This window comes from Nannospalax galili, unplaced genomic scaffold (genome assembly GCF_000622305.1).
Source record: "Nannospalax galili isolate Female #2095 unplaced genomic scaffold, S.galili_v1.0 scaffold182, whole genome shotgun sequence".
Classification (NCBI taxonomy): Eukaryota; Metazoa; Chordata; class Mammalia; order Rodentia; family Spalacidae; genus Nannospalax; species Nannospalax galili.
The window spans coordinates 4277304-4303869 of NW_008348662.1; the positions used below are offsets into that span (position 1 = coordinate 4277304).

A 26566-nucleotide genomic window follows, 5' to 3' on the forward strand; every position below is an offset into this window, starting at 1 on the left:
AATGAGCAATTTGTTCAACTATGGGCCCCTGCTGTCGTGCTCTCCTCACAGCCTACAACACCAAGTGACCATGAACTGTAGCCTCCAAACCTGTGAGTCAAAACAAACTTTTCTTTCTTTAAGTTGATTTCTCTGTCAGGTATTTTGTGACAGTGATGGCAAGAAAATACAGAAAGCCCTACCTAAACTGTGTTGTTTCTTTTTATATTGTTGATGTGTAGAACAAATTGTTTATATATTGTGGGTACAAATTCTTGGACAGATAGATGTAGGGTGAGAATATTTTGGGGGCTTATTCATTTTTTAATGGCACCACTGATTTTTAAGGCATTTTATATTTTGATGACATTCAGTTTATCAATTTGTCTTACATGGTAGATGCTTTTTATATCCTAAGACATCTCTGGATTTTTATGACATACTCATGTTCTGGCATTTAGGTCAATTGCGGACTAATATTTGTATATAGAAAGAGAAAATGGCCAACACCCTTTCCCATAGAGTACCCAGCTGTCCCAGCAACAATTACAAATGCGTTCTGTCTATTGAATTGCCACGGTGCCTTGGTCAAAAGTCAATTGACTATTTGTGTGTGGGTCTATCAGTGTTCTTTTTATTTTCCATTTATGTGTTTCTGTATCACCTGTCATGATGATTTTTGCCTTATTATAAACTTTTGAGTCGATGTAAGTCCCCTGACTTCTAAATTATTTGCATTTCACATCTATTAGACAGGCTTTTAATCTCTAAGAAAATTCCACCGAGGATATTAAATATAGGGAATGCATAATATAGAAGTCTCAAATATGTTCTTTGCCAACTGTACTGTGGGTGGAGGAAAGAACGTATCCTAACAATAAGGTCTTTCGACCGATGTGTATGGCACACGGCTCCATTTCCACGGGTCTTCCGTGTCTTGAAGCAATGCTCTAGTTTCCTAGTGGGTATCACGTATCTTCCAAGGACTTACGCTTCCATTTTTAATGCTGCTGTAAATTGACATCCGGAACAAATTTTCTTCTTTAATTTCCATCACAAAGATTGATTTTTCTGTAGTGAACTTGTATCTGATGACCTTGGTTAATTCAAGGTAGTGGGGTTGTTTTGATAGATTTCAAAGGGTGATTCACCCAAAAACGGTCCTTCTGCCAAAACCAGTACTTGCATTCCCTCCTTTCCCAGCTTTACGGTTGTCTGGTGCTCTCCTCTGCAGGGCTCCTTCCTTTCTTCCTCTCTCCAGCTCCTTCCCCTTAAATGCGTGTCTCGCAGCGGGGTGCCAGTGCCGCAAGCCGCAGGTTCACTGTGCCCTCTGCCTGAAGGGTGCGCGCGAGTGGTACCATTGTGCTACCTCCAGACACCGGGGATGGCACAATAACTTCCTAGCTCCCCGGGACACTCCCCTGCCTGCGTGCGATCAAAGGTCCCCTGCCCGGTGGAGGCTGCTCGCCTCAACCGCGGGGAATTTCCGCCCTTTGCTCCCTCTGACTTCAGCTCTTAAAACTGGCGAGTTCGCAGGCGGGGCTCAGTAGGGGAGGAACCGGTACCCGGGTTCGCAGCCAGGAGCACCGGGCATCCGGACCCGAAACCAGGAGTGCCCACGTCGGGGAGCGCGCTAGGCACTGAGCATCCCAAACTGGAATCGCTCGGATTCTCTGGACTTGGAGCTCCTCCCACCTGGGGGCGACGCCACCTGCAGCCCTTGGGTTTTCTTTATCTTACTTTCTATTCTTCCTCTCACCCAAGCCTTTCTTTTTTCCTCCTAGCCCTCCAGAGCTTCCTTATCTCTTTAATCCTGCCCTGCCCGGTGGCACCTGTCTTTTCTTTCTGTTTTCACAGCTGTACAGAGGGAAGGGTTCACTGTTTTCATCTGCTGTCTGAATATGCCTCTGGCTAGACCTAAGTGAAGGAAAGACCACCACCCCGCCCCAGACTGGGGGACGCTCTTCCAAGGTAAGGACAGGCGCCTCCCTCCACACTGCACTCTGTTGCTTGGAGTAGGGGTTCTGACAAGATCAATAGTGTGTGTGTGTGTGTGTGTGTGTGTGTGTGTGTGTGTGTGTGTGTGTAATCAGCGAGACAGCACCACAGTCCTTTGTGGAGAGGTGTGTGCAGCCAAAAGAAGCCCAAAGAAGTGACTTCATTTAAGTGCTTATTTACCTTCTGTTTATTCATTTAATCCTCCTAGGAGCCAAATCAGATAAGGCAGTATCATTAGGCTTAATAATTGGGAAGGGAGCCTCAGAGTGGTTCAGGAATTTATCCAAGGACATTTGTCTAGTAAGTAGTAGATCCCAGATTTACTACATTTTCCTGATTCCAAAATCCTTGCATTTAATCCAAGTTGCTTCCAAAACTTAGAAGCCATAGCATGTGCAGCATGTTATCAGAGCAACTGATGGCTGGACAATTCCAGCCTAAGGTAGATTGGGGATGGCTGTATCAATTTTATTGACTTCCCATGCTCCACGCTTGGGACCCCTGTAAACACCCCTTCTATACCATCTAGGGAACACCTCTGAACCCCTGATGCCTTGGACAGACAAATTTTGGGAGCTGCATTTATGCAGAGTCTGAGGATAGTCTTAACCCCCTCCCCCAAATGTAAGCACAAGGCTGAGAACAACTTCTGATCTAAGCACACAAAATGGAAAAGCAGGGAGACTCCCCTGGGACCACACCAGGAAGTGGAGGCTGGTCCAGGAGTGATGGGTATACTGTGAGGTGGTGTGGCTTGGAGTCCCTCCAATCTGGACAGTGACAGTTGGCAAACTTCCTGGAGAGACCAGCCATTGGGTCACATTGAAGGACTATAAGGTCCTAGAGGTAAGAAGTAGGGAGCTTGGACCCTCTGTGTGGCAGGATCTGCCCAGGCACACTTGGGGAAAAGTGAAGATAATAGCAGCAGATATTTTTATGACAAACATGAGGTGGTGGTGGTTTTCCTGGTCTTACAGATAGGAAACTAAATTTCACACATTCTTTGACTTAGAGCAGAAGTTATGCACATGTTCAAGATCATTTTATGCCACATTGCATTTGGCTATTTCATAACTTGGCAAATGAGTTAAAATACTTCTTTGTTGAACATTGTGAAAAAGGGATTACATGTGAAAAAAAAAATCATGGATGGCCTAGCTCAGTATTAGAGTCTTTGCCTAACCTACCTTCAGCTTCCAGCATAAAAAAAAAAAAAAAAAACCTCACTGGTGTCATGACTTTCATCACACTAGTTGGTCTTGGGGCTTGCACAGGGTTGTTTTTTGATAATGAAAGGCTTACATGAGGCAATCTGTTTACCTGCAAGTCTGTAACTCTCTGTCATCTGGGCTGGGTCATTTCCCCTTCTCTGGTTCCTCACAGAGAAGCTTTGAAGTGGCCTAACATCTATGTGTTTCTGTGAATTGTTTTCTTCTAGAATATGGTCAGTCTCATAGTGAGGACCATAAAAAAGGGACTGGGAAGAACCAGGGACTCAGAACATGGCTACTCAGACACCCTGGAAGAACATCCTGGAAGGGGCCCCTTGCCTTAGGGTACAGAGATATTGATCAACTCATTTCTGGCCTTCTTCCTAGGTTACCAGGCCACATAATCTTTGGAAGATAACTTATTTTCATTTAGAGAAAATCTCAAGCATTGGGTGATTGAGATAAATTTGTGACTATTCTTTATATGCATGTATATACACATGTATGTATGCACGTGAATCAGTTACATTTTAATATTACACACAAAGCACAGGTGTTTCATATATTTATTACTTAAAATGCATTGAATATGAAGTGGGTATATCTAAGAATAATTTCTCTGAGTGTACAGGTGAGTCCTATAGACCTGTGGCTTTCCATTTTTCTGCACACTAGAATCAGTGGGGAGTTCCGAGGACTCAGGAGCCCAGGCTGTATTCTGGCAGCTGGATGATGACCAGGCGATCCTTCTGACGTGATGGAGCCCAGGCTTCATTATCTTTTTTTATCACTTCATGTTATGCTTATTGGGCATCATGTTTGTTAAACCAAACTTTTTAAGATGTCACATTTTTAAAAAATTTTTATTTATTATTTTTATTTTATGTGTATGAGTGTATTGCCTACATATATGTTAGTGCACCAATGTCATGCAATTCCCTCGGAGGTCAGAAGAGGGTGTCGGATCCCCTGGAACTGGAGTTATGAACAGTTGTTAGCCACCATGTTGGTTCTGGGAACCAAACCCAGGTCCTCTGCAAGAATAGTCAGTGCTCTTAACTGCTGAGCCATCTCCCCAGCCACTTAAATGTCATGTTTTAAAAAGAACCTACAGCAATGGTGTCAGCATGCACAGGACCCATGCAAACTCAGGCAGACAAAAACCCAGCATAGAAATGGGGAAATGGATAGCTGACCCCAATCTTAGCTGAAGAAATATCGGTAACTGATTACTGCTGGGTGAGGAAGTGCTGATCTTCCTAAACTAAGGGACTCTAGATAGGCTGGTGAACTTACACTGAATAATGTCTGGGACTCTAACTTGACACAACAGGCTTTAACACAAATGACAGAATTTATGAATTCCAGTGGTGGGGGGCTATGGGAGGGTGCCAGTGGGGAAGGGAATCTAAAGATGATTAAGATTGATTGAGATGTTCTGTATGGAATATACAAAAATTCAATAAAAGCATTAAATAAAAAAGGTAACTAATAAAAAAAGAGTAGCGCATAATGCAGATGTGCCAGTGAATTGAATGATCACTTAGGCTTCCCATCTGTATATATATTTTATGAATCATAAATTCAGCAAATAGTAAACCAGCAAGAAGACATAACTTGACACACGCCAATTAGTAATATTTGCTTGCTATGAATAGATGAGCAGAGGGAGAAAGCAGACAGTGGGCGTGTGCTTGCTTGCATAGATTTGCTCTGGGCAAGTGTGCTGTGCTAGATTTCCACAGAGTGTTCCAGGAGAACCTGTACATTGTAACTGGATGTCAACAAAGTCTAAAGAAAAGACAAGACTATTTAATTAGATAGAGATATAACTCATAGTTACTTTAGAAATCTAAGTTTAATTAGATCCTATAACTTCATGCTAAACAAGAAAATTAAATTTTGGTAATCTTAAAATAAGTTAAATGTAGAAAAATGAAGCTATAAAAGTAAAGAAAATATAAGTCAGCATCTGTTTTACCACCAAGCGGGGGAAAGCAATATCCTACACTTAAAACTGGCGGAAAAAAAAAAAATCACTACACAAAAGAATGTTGATTTAAAGGAATCAGTATTAAATCTTCTGTATGTTAGCACAGCAAAAGAGAAATTAAAAGTAAGCTGAACAAACTGGATAAAGTAACATGCTGGAGAACTGGAGACAAGACTACAGCTTATGAAATGGTTTACAAACATGAAAAAAATAGCTATTATGTGATTAATATTTGTCTCATTCATAATAAAAAGAAAATGCTGATTTAAAACAATAATGAGATGCCATGTTCCCACCAAGACTACCTTGTTAGATTTGAAAACTGAGACTGGGCAGTGCTGTCCTGGGTGTGGTAGAAAGTGTCTTGCACTGTTGAGGGAGACAGTGGAGTGGTTTGAACATTTCTGGAATGTGATTTGGCAGCACGCCTTCCTCATGTATATGGCTCCATCACTGTCCTGCCAATTAGTAGCACCAACAAAATGATAATAAATAAACAAATGATAGTAGCCAACATCTGAATGGTACAGAATAGCACCAATTAATTGCAATTCTCCAGACTTGAGTAGGAATACTTGTAACCACTCCAGGAGGCAGGACCATCATTCCCTTCTGTTGAAAAAGAAATCAGAGTGCAAAGTGACTGAGTGACTTGCCCATGGTTGTTGAGCTGGTAAAGGAAAGAACGAAGACAAATCTGGCCAGTCTGGAACCAGAGGCCGCACTCCAGGTTATTATGTAATGTAGTTTACTGTGGAAGTTATAATACAGTCACATGAAGGAATGGGAGGTGGTAGTTAAAATGGTGTGAACAAAGAGAAAAGGGTGATGTAAGGACGCTTTCCACATACCGTACCAAGTGGAAATGCAGAACGTGAAATTAGATGTCATTGAATTTTTTGATAATATATACCCAAAGTACAAGAAAACATGCAAAAATACTATGCATATCAAGATTGTTTTCTTCATTCAGTCTTCATTTTGTCAATACACTGGGAATACATTGCTTTAAAAATTAGGAAGAAAATAAGAAACATAAAGGTTACAGAGAAACAAAAAATAGATAAAACATAACAAAGAAATCTCTAAAATTTACACATGCAAGAAATATAATATTCCTGTTTCCCTTACATCTACTATATTATTACTTTGCTAGGGTCTCTATGACAGGTTATCTGTAATAACTTCTCTGAGTAGTTATTTATCTGCAAATGAATTTAACACTTAATAAAATGCCAATTTCTTAATCTCACATATAGAATATAAAAGGGACATTAGCACATTAAAACTGTACTATGCACACATTTCCTTATACAGCTCTGTGGATATTAACTATTCTTCATATACTGAGTTTCATGTAAAACTCATAACTTATTAGCATACTGAATAATCTCGTAACTTTATTCCTTGTTAAACCTTGAAAATGGAAAAAAAAAGAGAGAAAAATAGTGGTTTTTGTTTTTTCAAGTCTCTGACTACCTTAACCAGATAAATGGCAAAAGGAAGTTACACTTTTCTTTCTACTCAAGACAAAAAATTAAGACACTTGGTAATCAAAGATGTGTGTGAGTGGGTGACTGGAAGTTTCTAGTCATTCAGTGTTCTGTTTGATTCTTAACAGTTGGTACTTTCCATGAATAAATATCCTTTTTGTTTTTACATTATTCATTATTACTCTTGGAAATGCTACCAGATGTTTGATGACATTATTCATAAGGATTGGCAAACATCTGGCAGCATTATTGTAACACTTTTTCCTGTGATTCCAGAATTAGCATGGGAGGTGAGTGGAGGCTGGGGTATTACTGTAGGGTTAGAAGCTGCCATGCACCCTGAAGTCTTCATTAACATTGATGTTTATAGATGTTGCAATCCCTTGGTGATTCTGGAGGAAGGTTTCTTACCATCTGTGATTTGGTGATGAGCAAACAGACTCTGAGAGTTTTTGCTCAAGGTGCGCAACTCATTGGGTTTTGTCAAAATGGAAGCTGCCATGTTTGTGTGCCCTTGAAACCGGTCTCTTTATGACTTCCTGTGTTCTGCTTGACCAGTATTCTTTTGAGGCAGTGAGGCGGATGCAGTACTGCTTTCAGTAAACAACAGACCTGGGATTATTTGTGAAATATTCAGATTTAGTGAATGGCCTGCATTGAGGAAGAGTGTCTGCTCACTGTCCATTCTGCGCTTTGTTTATAATTAGAAAGGTAAAGTTTGGGCTGTCCTAGGATCAAGTTCAGTGCAGAAAGACCAGTTACCTGGAGTCACAGTCATTGTAAAGGAGGATCATACTAAGTACAGGGAACTGGCCTTTACTTTCTCCATTTCCTAAATGAGAGCTGACCCCTGGCCCACATGTACCTCTCCCTCAGTGACCAATACTGAGTGGTTCCTGTGCTGCAGGTATTGTGCAGGCTTTACTGATGAGCAAAACAGCTTGTTTCTTAGACTTATGAAAGAAACTTATATTCAGAAGAAGAATGTGGATTTAAAAATGTTCGATCTATGGGGCTGGAGAGATGGCTCCACACTGGCTGCTTTTGCTGAGGACCTGGGTTCAGTTCCCAGCACCCACATGGCAGCTTAGAACCTTCTGTAGACCCAGTTCCAGGGGATCTGACACTCTCTTCTGGTCTCCATGGGCATTGCTTGCACACACACACACACACACACACACACACAAACACACACACACACGCACACATGCACACGTGTGTGCACACAGGCAAAACATGAATAACACATAAAATAAAAATAAATAAAATAAAATATTCAATCTATAAATGGAGTTTTAATTACAAAGCACAAGGAGCATTTTGGTGTGAAGGCACACACACACACACACACACACACACACACTGCTATGGTGTGAAGTGTACATGTTCTCTGTCATGTGTTAAAGCTTGAACCCCAGATGCCAATATTGGGGGACTGCAGCACCTTTAAGAGCTGGAGCCTCCTGGGAGGGTATGTAGTTCATTGGGGACATGCTCTTGAGAGAGATAATGGGACATCAGCCCTTCTTCTGCCTCCTTCACTCCCCAGTTGTGATGTGAGCAGTTTTGCTTTGCCACGGGTCCCAGTTGGGATGTGCTGACTCATTACAAATCCCAGAGCAAGAAGACCAGTCAGTCATTATTGACTAAAAGCTCTGGAAGGGTGAGTCAAAGTAAACCTTCTTATTAAGATGATTGCTATCGAGATGGAAATCTCTCTCTCTCTCTCTCTCTCTCTCCCACACCCACACACCCACCCACCCACACATATACCTGCATGTGTGGAATTACTGTTCATACCTTGGTATGCCATGGATTGTTTCCTTGTAGAATTGTAGACTTTTCTAGATGTCCTGTTGCCCTGAACTTTGACCTTTGACCTTGGAGGCAGGATTGAGTGCTCCAAGCTAAAAGACATCAGCTCTATTGTATTAACATTTTTAGGTTTTTTTGGAAGTTAAAATTCATTGCCTTGAAATTTTGTTAACGCTACATGGCTAAAAGTTTGGAGTTTTGGTGGGTATTTTTAAGAGATAGGAAAGCTTTTTGAACTGCTTTTAAAATTTATGAGCCAGAAGAGTTTAAAATATCCTACATACTACTGGCATGCTTTGTCTGGGGGTTTAGGCTTAACCTTGTGTTATTCTTTGTCTAGAGACACTATTTGAAGTGGAATCCTAACCATGTACTGTGAAGAATTATTCCTGATACTTTTGGTTCTTATTGTTAAAAATAAAAATACTTCAGGTAAGTGATTATAAATATTCACAAATATACTTCATTAGAAAACTAGAGGAGAAGATGAAGATTTTGTCTTTATAAACTGCTCTATGCAGTTACTGAAGATGATGAATGTATTAAAATTTGCTGACTTAAAATTTTATTTCAGAAGGGTGAGAAGCACTTGATGTCCCTGACATAGAGAATGGATGATTTTGAGGAATGCTATCAAGTAAAGCTGTACATAGTGTTGTAGAGAGAAACAAGGTCATAAAAACTTAGGTCCCAAAGTAAGCTACATGTAGAAGAAAGTTTGCTACATTTTATTTGAGATAGAAATATATTTATTATGGGTTTTAAACAAATTTGCATGCAATTTCTCTTTCCCAAGGGGACACCAGAAATTTATTCCTTTTAAAAGGAAATTACAAAGTAAGTAAGTGAAAAATAAAGATCTTAAAAAATAACAGTAGGCTGGGTTTGGTGGCACACACCTTTAATCCCAGTACTCAGGAGGCAGAGGCAGGTGGAGCCCTGTGAGATCAAGGCCAATTTGGTCCACAAGTGAGTTCCAGAATGACTGGGGCTCAGGGTGACACTGTCTCAAAAAACAAAACAAAACAAAACAAAACCACACCAAAAATGAGAGGAACTGGTCAGAATAGAGAGCCAAAGTGAGCGTCAAAGCAGGCATCAACATCAATATCTATTTTCATTTACTAATTGTAGTTGCTTGAAGTTTTTCCCCCATTGAAAAGGATTTGGAGGCCCCATTCTTGGAGAGGAGCTTCACAATTAAAGAGCAGGGTCTAACCCAGATCTTGGAGGAGAAAGGAAAGGCAGACTAGTTAATTTACTTTGGGCTGTTGTCCTGGAAAGGGGAACATGGGCATATTCTTTACTTTGGGAATTAGTGCCTATGGGAAAACAGATTGGTTATTGATGCTTTCAAATAATGCATGTCCAATTTTGAGGCATGGTTAAGAAATGGATCCATACCTTGTTGGAATACTAATGTTAAGAATGCTTTTTCTGGGGCTGGAGAGATGGCTCAGCGGTTAAGAACACCAGTTGTTCTTGCAGAAGACCTGGGCTCAAATCCCAGAACCCACATGGCAGCTAACAACTGTCTGTAACTCCGGCTCCAGGGGATCTGACAGCCTCTTCTTGCACGACACGGGTGCACTTACCTACAAGCAGGCAATACACGCATACACATAAAATAAAAATAATAAATAAAATACTTTTAAAAAGAATGCTTTTTCTTTTTCTTTTTTTAAATGCTTTTTCTTTTTTTCTTGGTATCAAATGATTTGTCAGGAACTTCTGAGTGAAAAAGCAAAGTACAGGAAGATGTGAGGCTTGCATCCCACGCTCAGCTGACATGCATCAACCGCCTGCTCCTAGTTACATGGCACACAGTTCTGACACAAAACCAGCTCTATCTCCTGTACGATCGGGGTGCTCAGGTCTCAGTCCTTGTTCTTTAAAGGCTAGGAGAACACCTTTCAGAAATGGGGCACTGTTGCCAGATGCGACAATACTCTATGTGTGGGTTTGTTTAACTTGGAATTAAGTGATGGCCTTCCACATTTCTCTAAATTCAAAACAGTTTCAAACACTGACTTTTATCTCTGGATGAACTGAAATGTGTGTTCTGGCACTTCAAACTCCACACTCATTTCTATAATCAGAGAGCATTCCTAAGAAGCATCACCTGAATCGACAAAGCCAAGTTTGTAATGTTAAACATAAGATCAGGTGTCTGAAGACGTGAAGCTCCTGGGGATTATGAACTTCCAACTCCCTAGCACACTCCATTAGAAACTATGCCTTCCACAGTGGACTCTATTCAAGTAGAAGTTATTTCCAAGGAGGAATTAGTGCATTTGACAATCAAAGCATAGCTATGGATATTTGTAGAAGTTTTTTAAAGATTAATCATAATTTAGAAACCTAGAAAAACTCCAAATGCCCAATAGACAATTTTTCAGTAACCTGGGTCCCCATTATGCATGGAATGAGCAGTCAGATAGCATAATGGGGCACATTGATGGTTCATTCAGAGAAATAGAGGCCACTGTAGACATTGTAGACAGAAGAATCCAGACACAGGAGAGTGTATGCTCTTTGATTTATACACTGTACTATACACACAAGACTGTAAAACAGGAAGATTATTGAAATGTAAAGACTTACTATCGTTTTTGACTGTCAAGTAAAAATCAAAGCATTATTGAACCTTTTATGCTGAGGTCTCAAAATGTAAAATAGAGATTGTATTACAACCACCAAGCATAAAGTTTGTGCCCAATATAATTCTTGCACTGAGGTAAATTTGACATCTATGGTTTCAAAGAGTGTGCCTGTCATTTTAGCCACTTCCGCCTTATGCTGTGGTTAACATTTAGTTAAAGCCAAACTCTTACTTGGAGAAATAATCCCTGACTACAGAGAGAGCATTTTCATTAATGTCATTAAGAAAATCTTCCATTTGGGGCCTGGTGAGTTTGCTTAGTGGTTAAGACCACTGGGTATTCTTGCAGAGGACCTGGGTTCAATTCCCAGTAAGCGCATGGTGGCAAACAACTGTCCATAACTCCAATTCCAGGGGACTCTGATACCCTCTTCCGACTTCCACGAGCATTGCATGACGTGGGTGAACTTACACACATTGAGGCAATACACTCATACACATGAAATAAAAATAATAAATGAAATACTAAAAAAGAAAAAATTCCATTTAATTAAAATAATGTCATTCTTTAAATGTAGTTTAAAAGCATCTTAGATCGAGATGGTGCTTTGTATGAGAAATGTTCAATGGTACCAATTTTGAACTCCTAGAAGTGCAATGCTCATGGATTGAAGGCCTGCTCTGTGTAGATGCAGATTAGATTTCCAAAGCCAGGGCATCTGGGCTGAGAAACAGGGAGACACGAAGAAAAAGAGACCCTGGGTTTGGGGTGATCTGTGTTAACCGATTCTTGGTTACTCACATGGTAACCTGCAGCAGGCCCTTAGCTACCTGAGAAAGCTATTAGCCCTCCCCACACTTGCCCAGAGATGGGTACATAGAAATGCATTGAAGAAAGGTGAGGCTTGTGAGGATGCAGATGAGGAACTCCCAGATCTCCAAGTTTCTTGTCTTTTCCATGGTGACTTCTCACTGGGGTCCTTTTGGGGTAGACATGGAAATACTGTGACTTCTGTGGTTTCGTTATCAGTGAGTAATAAAGCATCGTACCTTTATAACATGACACTGCACACTATCTTCTGGCTATGGCTGGTAAGTGCTTACACCTTTCTGTTTAGGGGAAGCTATCAGAAGCTTCACATTCATCTTTGATATAAAATATCTTATTTTTTCTAGTGTCTGATGTTGAGATTTCTGGGAGCTTTCTATTTGACCTTGCTTCTTCTAATGCATTAGGAGAGGGGATCATCTGTTTTGTGTTTTCCTTTTCCATGGTTAATCTGTAGAAGAAAAGTGCACTTCCCTCCACCATATTAATGTGCTAGAAGGGGAACCTTTCCATTTGAAACCTTGCGACATATCTCCATCCTCACACAAGAATGAAGCGCTCACCATAAAATGGTCCAAAATGAATACTTTACATGACCGCATAGAGTTGGATACCAGCAGTTCTCCCAGAATTACTTCACAAGGCTATTCTTTGGAGTTCTGGCCAGTTCAGTTGGATGATGAGGGGACATACTTTTCCCAAGTGGGGTGAGTAAACCATTTTGTTTCAATTTATTTCATAGCATTCCCGACCTTCATTCAGCAACTCAAATACACAGGAATAAGTCAGCTCATCCAGTCCGTACATTTTTTTCTCTCCTGTTCTTCCTTCAACAGAAAAGAACTTTTCGTTGTTGAAAATTAAACTAATCACTCTGTTTATCTTCTTAGTATTCTTAATGAAGGACTACCTTAATAACATTTCTTTTTAGGGCACTCTTGTTAATAATTCAGGTCAGTTTTGAAGTTCAGTGGCTAGGATTTCTTAACTATATGGCAGATAACAAAGAAGGGACGGGGCAGCCTCACTGTGGCCTCCTCAGACCACAGAGAAAGAGTGGGATTTATGGGCACACACCCTAGTTTAGTTTAGTTTAGTTTTCAGGGGTTAGTGGAGAAGGTATATATTTGGTAATCATCTACAAATTAACAGCCAAGGTCAATGAGAGGGGTAGCCCAGAGGAAGCCTCAGAGGATGCTAGGACTCTTAAAATTGGGAAGTGCAATTACTAAGAAATGACATCAGCCAACTGAATGTGTTAACCGCAATTACTGAACTTGGTTCCTTTGCAGGAACCTACACATAAATACACACACACACACACACACACACACACACACACACATATATACACAGATGCATGTAGGCATGCAAATATATGCATTTTTATAAAGATTTGAGTAGGGCCCATACAAAGTAGCCCAGGGCTAGTTGGGTGTGATGTTGTGCTGTGAGATGCAGTAGATTTCTTCTAGACATCTGTCTTCACACAGAGTGAGTCCTGATCATTATCGGTGCACCTGTGAGAGCAGAGTGAGATTTCACAGCAAAGCCTCTGTTTTCACTCCTGTGGTTTTTCACAAAATGGGGTCACAGTTTTTTATTATGCATAGAAACTCCTAAGAGTCTGAAAGAATACAATACATTTTATATGAGATTTTAAGAGAAATAGTTGCATAAATGGGTCACACTGGATCCCTTTATAGCAAATTAAAGAATGAAGAGTGTAGAGGACAGGAACAACCTGTGTCCCCACCCACCCTGATTACATACAAACTGGCTTAAATGAACAAGGCATTCTGGACAGGGAAGAAAGAGACAGTTGAGGGGAAGGGCCAGGATCTATGATCATCTTGGGGAGAAGATGGAGACAGAAGGTGTTTGTCATCTTTTCCATATGGAGGGCAGAAAACACAGCCTGGGTTAGGAAGCAACCAGCAAGTCCATCAGACTGAGGGATGATGACAGAGCAACCTCGAGACATGGGGAGGGGGCAGGGAAATAATGTGGCTCAAGAGGCTTTGGACACAAACGCTGAAGTCTATTGCAGGCTGCTAAGTAATGTGAGCGTGAAGTGCTCATAAAGAAGCAGATGTGTGGGCTGGAGAGATGGCTCAGTGGTTAAGAGCACTGGCTGCTCTTGCAGAGGACCCGGGTTCAGTTCCCAGCACCCATATGGTATCTAACAACCATCCCTAACTCTAGTTCCAAGGAATCCAGTGTCCTCTTTTGGCCTCCACAGGCATTGAGCACATGTAGTGCACTTACATGTATGCAGGCAAAACATACACATAAAGTAAAAATATACAAATAAAAAATTTTAAGTCTGAATTTTTTGATTTATTTATTTTTATTTTTTGATCACCTGGAAATGGAGTTATGGACGGTTGGTTGTTAGGTGCCATGTGGGTGCTGGGATTCAAACCTGGGCTTTCTGCAAGAACAACCAGTACTTTTAAGCTTTAAAGTGAGCTCTCTCTCTCTCTCTCTCTCTCTCTCTCTCTCTCAGCCCTATGTGACCTTAAGTAAGTTCTTTAGTAACTCTGAGACTTAGCTTTCTCATTTGAACATGAGGGAAATACTCATCTTCCTGGCACACACCTAGTACAATATCTTGTAGTCAGTGAGCAAAAGACTGCCTTGTTCTCTTCTGTCCAGCCTATTGTAGACTTAAAGAGGACTGAGAGGATCTAAGTGGGCACACATTTCTCAGGCATACAGGTCAACTTAACAACACATGCCCATTGGTTTTAGGATATGAATCAATATATCACATGCACAGTGTAAGCAAATATCCAATTGCAAATATTTTTTCTTTTAAAAATACTGTCGCTGTTATTGAATATGTCAATGCTGTTGTAATAAAATGCTTCTTCTAAGTATGTGGTTATTAAATAAATAATTAACTGGAAAAAATAAATAAAAATACTGTCGCTTAAAAGTACTATTTTTGGCTGGGCATGGTGGCACATGCCTTTCATCCCAGCACTTGGGAAGCAGAGGCAGGCGGATCTCTGTGAGTTCAAGGCCAGCCTGGTCTACATAGTAAGTTCCAGGACAGCTGGGGCTACAGAGAGACCCTGTCTCAAAAAGACCAAAAAAAAAAAAAAAACCAAAACAAAACAAAAAAAAAACCCCTATTTTTCTCCATCTCCTAGATTACTATTTTCTGACAGAAGGAATAACATCTATAAAAGATTCAAATTCACTTTTGTTTAGTTGTTTAAGTTGAGTTGTTTTGTTTAGTTGTTAAGCTGTGTCAAATTCCATTTATGCAACAGTAAGAAAAAAATGATTGAAATAAACTGCCTTGAGGGGGAAAAAAAACAGTAAAAATACACACACATTCAGAGAACGAGATTGGGAGCTTATTTACAGATCTTTGAAAAACCAAGGCTACCCTTCTATCCTGGTCTATGAATCTCTGATCTTATCCACCACCAAAGAAAACTGAAGTGCAAACATTTGTTTCTCTGATAACCATAGGCCAACTCTGTGTATGATATGTATGAGTGATGTGAATAGTGAGTATGTGTTTTATGTGTGCTGTGTGTGTTGTATGTGTATGTGTACATGAAGTATGTGTGTGGTATATGGTATGTGTGTGTGTGCATGTGGTGTCTGTGGTGTGTGTGTGTGTGAAGTATGGTATGTGTGTATGTAGTGTATATGCATGTGTTGTTTATGGTGTGTTTGTGGTATATGTGACATGTGTGGTGTATGGTATGTGTGTATGTGGTGTATGGCACAGTGTATGTGGTGTGTGTGCATGTGTTGTGCATGCAGTGTGTTGTATGTGTGTGTGTGTGTAATCTTTCACCTGATGACAGTTGTTAAATTTCTGCTCCGAACCAAGAGCTCTGCAACATCAGTGAATAAATCTCTTTATATGGAAAATATGAAAAATTATTGAATTAGTTACTACAGGGATGATTGAAGGTAGTTGCAAAATCTTTACAGTAATTTAAAAATCCCTCTAAACCTTTGTTTCACAGAAATGATGAACAAAATTGGACCTTAACTGTCATCAAAAGAAACGAACACAGCTGTTTTTCTGGAAAACTTGTATACAGCAGAAAGGTGGAATCTAAAAAACTTTTGCATATACCCTGTGAAGATAGTTACTATCAGAAACTGATCAACAGCACATCACTGTATAAGGTAACACTTTCACAATATTTCCACTTAAGACTCGATAGGAAAGATGACATTCCAAACAGATGCTAGAAGGGCAGTGGGCCATTTTGATCTCACCTAAACAAGTGGTCTAACCCACTATGACTCATTTGGTCTGTCTGAGACATCATCATCCCCATGTGATTATTCTAAGAACTAATTTCTGCAATGTACGTAGCGTGGTGGCCACCCAGTGTTCTAGTAGGTAGTTCAGTAAATGACAACAGCATCCCACTCTGCCCTTCCTCCATTTTCTTTCTCTTTTAATAAACCAGTTTTTTAAAAAGTTTTATTATTTATTTATTTATTTATTCATTTATTATGTGTATGAGTATTTTGCCTGCATGCATGTAAGTGCACTCATATCATGCAGTGCCCATGGAAACTAGAGGAGGGTGTTGGAGCCCCTGGAACTGGAATTGTAGAAAGTTGCTAGCTGCCATGTGGGTGTTGGGAATCAAACCCTGGTCCTCTGGAACAGCAGCCCCTTAATAAACCAGTTTTGAGGAATACTAGTTTAAGGTTTTAAATTTTATTTTTGTCACACATATTTAAAAATTGAAACTTAAATTTGCATGTAGTTTCTGAATATATTAGATTATTTTATGAAGCAAGAAGAGAGAAATGAAGAAAGTGAAATCACTCATAATCCCTTAGTCATGTTTGCTTCTTCTAAGCATCCATTTTTAAAAGTGGTTGGATTGCTTGTGCATTTCTTTTACTAATTACAAATATGTAATTCTTCTGCATCTTTAAACATTTTTCTTTCAAACGGGGATTCTATTTTGTATGGATTGGGTTTAAACTAACTGATCCCATTGTTATTAGACACTTGTGAATTTCCTGTTCTCTTATTATTTCTAGGCTAAAACAAATAGCATTTCCATAATGGATATTTAAATGATTTGTTCTTTAAGTAAATTCCTAAATGTTAAATTACTGGACCAAAGAGGGGCTAATAGTGTGCTCCTGGCTCTTAACCCATATCATCCAGCTTGTTTCCGGGGCTCTGCTCATGGGAAGCCCCACACTCTACTTCTCTCCTTTACAGTTCCCTAACATGGGAAATAATACCTTCAGAAAGTTAAAAATATGACACATCAAATTTCTGAACTTCACTGTTTCTTGCTCAGTGCTTTCTTAGTAGCTAAAATTTAAATATGTTTCTGCATCTTCATAGTAGTTCTTTGGTGGATTGCCTGTTTGTCTTCTTCAGTTAGCAACCCTTTTTATTATTAGGTTATAAGAGCTCTTTTGAAAAATGCTATGGAGATTATGTTTACATTTGTTTGTCTCCTATGTTTAGTGTGTACAAAGTGTGTATGGTCACATTCCTGCGCACACACAACACGAGCTCTTTCATGTTGATGGAAGAATGAAGCTGACCCGCCTGACTTGATCAGGAAAGTGAAACACTGTGGGATTGGGTGGCCTGAACAGGGGAACTCTGGAAAATTAAAGGCACTAATGATTTCCTTGAAATCCCTTTGGACCTTTTGCTGCAACGCTGTTTACACACAATTTTTCTAGGGGACTTCTTATCTGAAATGTTTTCTAAACACATGAGTCAGTCCTGAGGTGACTTGCCTCTTTTTTTTTTTTCCAGTCAACTGTACACATCTTACAGTACATGTAAATGAGTGAGGTTCAATGTCCTGAATTTTAAGAAGTTTCAATACACAGATACCCCAATTTAGAAAACGTATATCCTGGGGATGGTTTTAGCTAAACAGCTGACTGCAGGACTAAGTATTCCCAGCCTGTGTTGTTTGTGACTCTCCTGAGGGGAAGGGCATACAGCAGCTGAATCAGAAAGGGGCTGAAAAATGAATATCTGCCATTTTATAAATGTTGGAAATAATTCATTTGAGTTTATAAAATTTTACTTATTCAGAAACACTTTTCTGATGTGAAGTACACACGGGCACTTGGCAGATCCATTCTGGTCCCCATATTGTTTAGCCCCAGGTGCCACCAAGCACTGACCAGCTTGAGGCAGAGTTCTGTGGCATTAGGCCATCCTTGTCTGGAATGTGAAAGAAGTGTCACATGGCCAAGATTAATCATATACTCCCTTTCCTTTTCCATGAACTTTTCATGGCTCTCCAGTAGGTAGCTGATAGCTGGTTTGAAGAGGGTAGCTTTATTATTGTTATTACTCATTAATGTATATATATATATATATATACTATATACCACAAATCAGGATAAGTAGCATATCTATCATCTCTTCCATCTTCCAACGATTATTTATTTGTATTGGGAGCACTCAAAATCCTCTCTTGCACTATGTTAAACTATACAATGTGAGAGAGAGAGAGAGAGAGCGATTGCCAATATGCAGAATCAGGCCAAAGTAGAATTGTGTTTGTGGGAAGTCTTGACCTAAGCAGGAACTTTTTGTTGTGACTCTGTCCCTGTCTCTCTGTCTCTGTCTCTCTGTGTATGTGTGTGTGAACAACATGTTAAAATAAAATGCTGGCATGGTGATAAGGCCCCTCTCCTCTGTCTCCCAGCCTGTGTTAGTGGTAGTGATAATAACAGTTCCAGCAGCTCACTGCTCCAGTAGAAACAATGGCAAGTCACAGACATTTATTTAGGAATTGCTGGCCTTCGTTCTGTTTCCTGTTATCTCTAAAGATCTTAAGCTTTAAAAATGTGAATTATTGCAACATGAATACTGCCTTTATTGATATGAATACTTATGAATACTGCCTGTATTTTAACTTGCTTTAAAAAAAACAGAACTGTAAGAAGATATCCCCACTGAAGAAGAACGCTGATCCTGGGGACCAGGGATATTACTCCTGTGTGCTTTCCATCCATCATAATGGAAAACAGTACAACCTCACCAAGACCTTCAATATTACAATAGTTGAAGGTAAGAGAAAGCCTAGACTTTGGAAGGAGCAAACACATATTACCAAAGCAAACCTTTCTCTTCTTGTAACATTACTTGGAAATGAAGAGGCTACCTCACTGGGCTTGTGAATACATTACTTCTTCAAATCTTAGGTTTAAAATCTTGCTGGGTATGGTGGTGCATGCCTTTAATCCCGGTGCTTGAGATGCAGAGGCAGGCAGATCTCTGTGAGACTGAGGTCAGCCTGGTCTACATAGTAAGTTCCAGGCCAGCTGGGACACAGAGAGACCCTTCCTCACAAAGAAAAAAATGTTAATGTTGGACTCTCATCCAACACCTGGCTGGAAACCCTTATCTTGGCAGCAAATGAAAGTTTGCATGGTTGATCACATAAGTCAGATTGCTCTTATTTAGATTTTGAGTAAACTGTAGACTCTTTTCATTTCGACTCAACAAATATTTATAGTGGACACAAATATTTATTGAGAACATCTATATTCAATAGACCATACTTAGTATCAGGGGTAAGAGATACAGGGAAAATAGAGTGGAGCAAATAATACACTATTCTCAGGGAATTTTCTACTGATCTGGAGAGAATAGCCACATAGAGCTGCCACCATGCGAAAGAGAGTTGTCTGAGCAGATGTGATCTTGGAAGGACAATATCATAGATATATACATGTGTGCATACCCTTTCATTTCATATAAATAGCTGATTCTTTGGTTCTTTGGTACCTCTCCTTTCTCATGCCTGTCTTTGCTGCTTTCCTGTTTCTTCCTTGAAACAGGAATGATTAGACTGAACACCCAAGGATGGCACCCTCTGCCCTAGCGGGAGCATCTCATACCTCCTTCCCAATAGTTTGTGAGGTTGTGACTTTGACTGAGTTATGACTTAGCTTCTCTCTACCTCAAGTTCACCTCAGTACAAGGGTCAGTGATGGCTTTCGGTACACAGTGGTTATCCACTCACTGTCTTAGGCTGCAAACAGTAGCAGAATGGAAGCTTCTAGACAAGGATTTCCTTCCTAAGTACTCTTGGATGAATGCTAAGGGGAAGGAGGTTATATCCTTTTGGTAGGGTCAGAAATCACTAGAAATAGTAATAGTGCTGGGCTTCCAGGTGAGCACACAGTGGCGGGGTTGGGCTGAGTCAGGTCAGGTATTCATGACAAGATGTTGGTAAGATTTGGCATCCTCAAGACTACACCAGCACCTGGGAGGGGTGCCTCACTTGGTTCGCCTAGCCATGTTATGTTCTGTGAAAACCCATCAGTGAGGACTGGAGGTCAGACGAGGGAATCAGTGCAGAGCAGGAAGGCACTCCCCATGACTGTCATCCACGTCCTGCATATTAAGTCCTCTCCGTGGCCGGCAGAGAACATCTTTCTCTGACTTCATGGTCACTGAGCAGAAGCCAGTATTCAACTTGAGTGGATACTATATGGAAGGTGCTGTCAGCAGCTCTGCGAGGGTGCGATTTACAGAAAATGAAGCATCAATTATGTGAGCTGGGTAAACAGTAGATGTATGACACAAGTAAGTGTACAAGAAGGACTGCAGTTATCTCCCTTATCTACAGATACCTCCCAAGATAAATGGAGACCTGAAACCATAGCTAGTACCAACCCTGATACAGGCTATGTTTTTTTCCTATACATACATGCCATTAATGAAATTTAGTTTAGAAATTAGGCATAAATGATTAACAGCAACAGCTAATAATAAAATGGAACAATTGTACATTGCTGAAACACATTGCCAGTGTCAGGACTTTGATGCTCTGGGATCATGATGAAATAGGAAAGTGTTATTACAACACAAGCACCATGACAGTCTGCAGAGTATACACACAGCACAAATTCACTGAACAAAGGGATAATTCGTGTCCTGTTTTGGATGGAAGAGGAGGGAAAACAGAATACAATTTAAACTTACATATAATTTAAAACCTATGAGTTGACTCTTTAGAGATTTTTCTATTTAATATTTTTGGGCCACAGTTAACGAGTAGTAACGTCAACTGCAGGAAATATAATCACGGTTAAGGGGGAGCTACTGTAGTGGAAGCTTTGTCACACGACATAAGCATATTACAATAGATGTGTGTCTAAGAGAAATTTGAGAAAATTTCTCAAATTTCAAAAAATGCTAATTTTTTTCTTTTTTCACTTTAGGTCACAATAATATAATTCCAGTTCTTTTGGGACCAAAGCTTGAGCACACTGAAGTGGAATTGGGTTCGTTCCAGCACGTTTCCTACATTTATAAACAGGGGGTATAACTGAATTTTCAAAGCCTAAATCTGGTTCATTACCGATACCTATTACATACTATTGAAGAACATTACAAAATCAGAAAAAATGTCATTGTTTGATTATTGACACTTTTAGACCAATTAAATGAGCCTTCTCTTCAAAAGACAGGAAACTTGTCTGTGATTTGAGGAATAGGTTTTCTGCCACATAACATGTGACTTTTCTCTAATAGTCCCCATGGTCCTTTGAAAACATGGAAATTTGGTGATGAAACCCTACAGAGATGATTCAGACTTATTTTGTAGTTTGACTATTTGGCCAATGGATGGAATTGATTGTACGTTTAGGATTTGTCTAGATGGATCTTGAAATCAGTATGTCCAACTGGGTAATTTCTTTCAAAAAACAAAAGGAAAGAAGTGAAATAAAATTGCATATGCTAAACCAGGTTTTGGGCTAAGGAACTGGAGAAGTTTGAATTAAATTCTCTAACCAAAGCAGAGGGGCATAGTCTCCTTGGATTAAATAGCTAACACACAAGCTAAATAACTCATAGATTATCTCAGCCTGCTCAGAACTGGGATAGATGGGACACAGGTTTGCTACATCCAATCTGCCTGGCATTTAAATAAAACTCTCTGTGTTGGAAGAGAATACTGTAGTCATGTTGGCTACAAACCTTTACTGCTAGTGCACAGCTTCTTAAAGTGTGAATTTTGACCCCATATGGGACTGTGTAAGTGAATGTGGACGTCATGAAAAGTCTGCCAAAAGGAAAAGGTTTCTGAGTGCACAATGACAGAGAGTTCCAAATCAAAGACAGGAGGAATCCAAGGTGTTTCAGACTGTGCTCTCTTGAGTTGTATTGCACAGTTTCACTACAGCCTTGATTCTGAACATGGGACATGCATGCTTCCACTGAGCATGCCATCACATAAGGCAGCACCATCGGAAGTTGCCTGACACCCCTTACCCCAGCTTCAAGACAGTTCTGTGTTAGGAGCTGCGGTGTTTCCCTGCGTACACAAAGGTTTCTGCTCCTATGGAAGTGCAATGGTCTAATTACAGAAAACAGAGACTTTTAGTATTTTCCTCCTGTCATTCATCAGTATGTATCAAATTATCATATCTTTGGATTGTGTTGTATTAGAATGTCTGATTTTAAAACTTATTGTTTAAATTGCTGATGAGTTTTATGTTTAAAAATTGTTAAATGAATTTTAGCTTGGGATCAGGATAGAATTTCTAACAATTTCTGAAATGGCTCTAAACCTATTTCTGCCATTTTGTACTCATATTTTTTAAGCAAAGTGGTCTCAGCTTTGATGAGTATAAGATCAAAATATCAATTCTAAACAACACTGAAGAGGCTATGCATGCTGTAGTATCAAATAGTTAACCAAGATTTAACTCTTTATGTAAAAATATGCAAGAATGTCCATCTCAGCATGTAGTTTTGTTTTTTTTATTTTTTTGATTTATTTATTTTTATGTGTTTGAGTGTATTACCTGCATATATGTAAGTGCACCCATGTCATGCAATGCCCCTGGAGGTCAGAAGAGGGCACTGGATTTACAGACTGTTGCTAGCCCCATGTGGATGCTGGGACCTGAACCCAGGCCTTCTGGAAGAGCAGTCAGTGCTCTTAACTGCTGAACCATCTTTCCAGCCCCAGCACACACTTCTTGTAAAAATAAACAAGCATATCCATCTTATTAGCATGCAAATTTGGTTTTGTCTTTAATAAATGGTAAAATTATATGTCTATCAAAGAATTGCTTTAAATTAGTTTATGTTTTCTTTTCTGTCAATGCTTGATTTGTATCCCTATTTTATAAACCCATATACCGAGGTCACACAAAAATGTCTTGGGTGCAAAGGGGTCATGAGTGGAGAAAGTTTAAGGCATTCTGTCCTGGTGGCACTTGCTCTCCTGAGGACCACGAGGCCACAGGAGACATCATAATGTCTCAGCAGCCTTGTGCTGCCTAACTCCTAAGTTCTATTCCCATATTTGCTGGCAGCTACACAGCTGCCAGTAATAGCACTGGACTGGACTCTTTATGAGATCCTGCTTGTTTTAAACTCAGGATATTCCCTAGGGAATAAAATGACTGATCATCTTTCCTCACCCTGGAAGGGATCTTTTCTAACTCTATACTTTTAGTTTTACTATATCTCTGCATTATCCCTGTACTTCAGTGCCTTTACTTTTTAAGTGTCTTGGTTTGTATGATAAATCCATTTTATTTTCCTAGAAGTCGAAGTGAGACATTGGCTTAGCACTGTCTACTAAACTGTAGACTGAAAAGAAAATCTACTTTCCCTGAATTTTAATAATTGATTTTAATAATTGGTTTAACAGTGAATATTCACTTGGCAATGACTTGTCATTGTTACATAATACTTTAGTATACTTTTTTTTTTTTTTTGGTCTTTTTGAAGCAGGGTCTCCCTGTAAGCCCCAGCTGTCCTGGAACTCACTATGTAGACAAGGCTGGCCTTGAACTCACAGAGATCCGTCTGCCTCTGCCTCCCAAGTGCTGGGACTACACACCCCACTATTATACTTTTAAATTTTAAAAACAAAGCATTTCTGCTCTCTTTCTGGATGTAGTACTTTGTTTTCTATTAATTATCATGCATTTATTATGCTAATTTGACACTTTTGGGAAATTGGAGTTTCTAAAAGCAAAACTGTGGTTGTCACCTTTTACCTAGGAAAAGACGTGGAGCTCAACTGTTCGGCTTTGCTGAATGAACATGATAAGTTTTATTGGAACATCATTAAAAATGACAGCCTATATCCTAATGTACATGAAGACAAAAATGTGACAACGTGGTATGTATCTGATATATAAGAGGTAGAGTGATACATGCTATAAAAATCATACTATATGTATACAATACAAAGGAAATTGGTCACCTGAGTGGGTTGGTTCACATTATAATTATTGCTTGTTTTATCATTTCAATTGCCACACTCCAAGGTAGACTGATGATACAGAAATTTGTTGTACAGATCTATGCTTGAAAAAGGAGATCCATGAGAAGGCCCATGAGGATTTTTAGCATCACCTCATAAAAATAGCTTTTAGTTAGGAGCTGGGCCCTGGGAGGTGTTTCACTTGGTTTCTTTGAAAAGAGCAATCAATAGGGCTGGAGAGGGCTCAGTGGTTAAGTGCACTGGCTGACCTTCTAGAGGACCAGGTTTGGTTCCCAGCACCCATATGGTGGCAAACAACCATCTTTAACTTCAGTTTCAGGGGGTCAGATGCCCTCTTCTGACTTCTGTGGGCATTGCACCACACAGATGCACTTACACGTGTGCAGGCAATATACTCATACGCATAAAAAAATAAAAAAAATTAAAAAAAAATAAGCACTCAAATAGGTCAAGGTTTCTTGGATTTTGAAAAATCTGTTAAGTGCTTTGTTTTTATTAATAAAATTTATTTTTACTTTGTATTTTGGGGTTTTCTTTTGAGACAGCGTCACTGGTAGCTGGCCGTGATCTCACAGAGATCTGCCTGCCTCTGAGTCCTGGGATTAAAGGTGTATGTGACCACACCTAGTATTTTTTATTTTTAATTTTGTGCATATGTGTGCATGTATGTATAGGTATGTGCACATATGAGTGTGGGCGCCTGCCCTCTCAGGAACTGTGCATAGAATCCCCTGGAGCTGAAGTTTCAGGTGGTTATGAGCTGTCCAATATCAGAGCTGGGAACTGAACTTGAGTCCTCTGCAAGAGCAGCAAGTATTCTTAACCTCTGAGCCATCTCTCCAGCTCCTGGCCCGATTTATTAAAACAGTATACAGATGACCCTTTAAACTTTCTGAATGACATTGAGTAATGATGCAATTATTATGTTGGCACACTACTCAGGGTCTAAGTCTAGGCAGTTGCAATCTTAAAGTATCTATCTTCTTAACTTCAGTTTTTTTAAAAAAATTCCTGTCTTTTAGATTTCCTTTTGTGGTTTTTGCTTTTTGTTTTGTCTGTTGTTTTGGATTGTCATTTTTGTTTTGATAGCAGCCTTTAATTCTTACTGACAGTTGTCTCTGAGTTCTTTATGCTGCAAAGTCTGGCTCTTTGAGAGCAGGTACATGATTAAGCCCAGTTAATATTGAATTCAGCCAAATTGTGTGGCTCTTTGGTAACATCTCTTATTCTCAACAATATACCCTCTGATCTCTGAATGACCTTTTGCATCAAATTCTGAAAGTCTGTAACTTTAGATAGTTGATATTTCTGGATGGGTGACTTTTGTATAGGATTATGTTCTAAAATACAGTAAAGAGAGGTGGAGGCTTTTGTGTGTTCAATGTCCTATGTGCTAAGGACACCTGTTGCTAGATATGTAGGCACACAGGACCACTAGGTCTGACATGGTCATGACATTTGCTTCACAGCAGCAAGAGGACAACTGGACCCCTCTGAGGGTGAGAAAGAGAGCTGCCTGTGGTTATCTCACATTGCTTTCTGAAGCTCGAAGCTTGGTGAATAGCTTAAATGGTGTTCCTCATGGGCCTGAGACTTCTGAGACTAGTGATATATTTAATGCCTAACTAAAAAAATAGTCTTCAGATTGGTATAGACACATTGGACACAGATCTATGTCTATTTATTTATTATTTTATTTTTATGTTATGTGTGGGTGTTTTGCCTGCATATGTGTAAGTGCACCACATGCATGCAATGACCACAGAGGCCTGAAGAGGGCATCAGAGCCCCTGGAACTGGAGTTGTGGGTGGTTGTTAGCTGCCATATAGGAGTTGGGAACCAAGCCCAGGTCCTCTGCAAGAGTGGCCAGTGCTCTAACTGCTGAGCAACTCCCTAGCCCTATTTTACGTCTATTCTAAGCAATTTACAGTTGATGCAGTTGGAATGTGATTTGTCTATCACCTGAACCCCTACAATACTATAAACCCTAAAGACTTTTGAACAATATGAAGAAAAGATTTAACCAGCTCTGACATCTAAGGCGGGGTCTTTGAAGTGATTCAGTTGTATTAGATCATTAGTAGGGTCTCCATGGATTCTGGTGATTTTATAAGCAGGGGGAGAGAGAGAGAGACCATGTATAAACATGCACATGCTTCTGCCATGATGTGGTGCTGCTCAGGGGCCCTCCAAAGTCCATGCCATACCATTTGAACTGTGAACTAAACAAACCTCTTTTCTTTATAGAGTAGGGCTACACCAAATATTTAATTATAACAATGAAAGATACCTTGCTACAGTTAGTGGATACCACAGTGTGGGAGGAATTTCAAGTAATTAGGAGAGGGGAAACAGGAGAGAGAGAGAGAGAGAGAGAGAGAGAGAGAGAGAGAGAGA

At 39.8% G+C, this 26566-nt stretch overlaps 1 protein-coding gene across 2 annotated transcripts in view; it reads left to right on the top strand.

Moving 5' to 3' along the window:
* The first annotated feature begins 1316 nt into the window (after positions 1 to 1316).
* Il18r1 (interleukin 18 receptor 1) overlaps positions 1317 to 26566 on the top strand; it is a 39275-nt gene continuing 14025 nt past the window's right edge. The window contains exons 1-8 of one of the 2 annotated variants that reach the window (XM_029569772.1): positions 1317 to 1950; positions 8224 to 8337; positions 8830 to 8921; positions 12378 to 12627; positions 15916 to 16081; positions 18842 to 18977; positions 21140 to 21202; positions 23943 to 24063. In XM_029569772.1, the coding sequence (XP_029425632.1) occupies positions 8858 to 8921; positions 12378 to 12627; positions 15916 to 16081; positions 18842 to 18977; positions 21140 to 21202; positions 23943 to 24063 (800 nt within the window). In that variant the 5' untranslated portion in view covers positions 1317 to 1950; positions 8224 to 8337; positions 8830 to 8857. The remainder of the gene's footprint in view (positions 1951 to 8223; positions 8338 to 8829; positions 8922 to 12377; positions 12628 to 15915; positions 16082 to 18841; positions 18978 to 21139; positions 21203 to 23942; positions 24064 to 26566) is intronic. The other variant, XM_029569771.1, reaches the window with a different exon arrangement.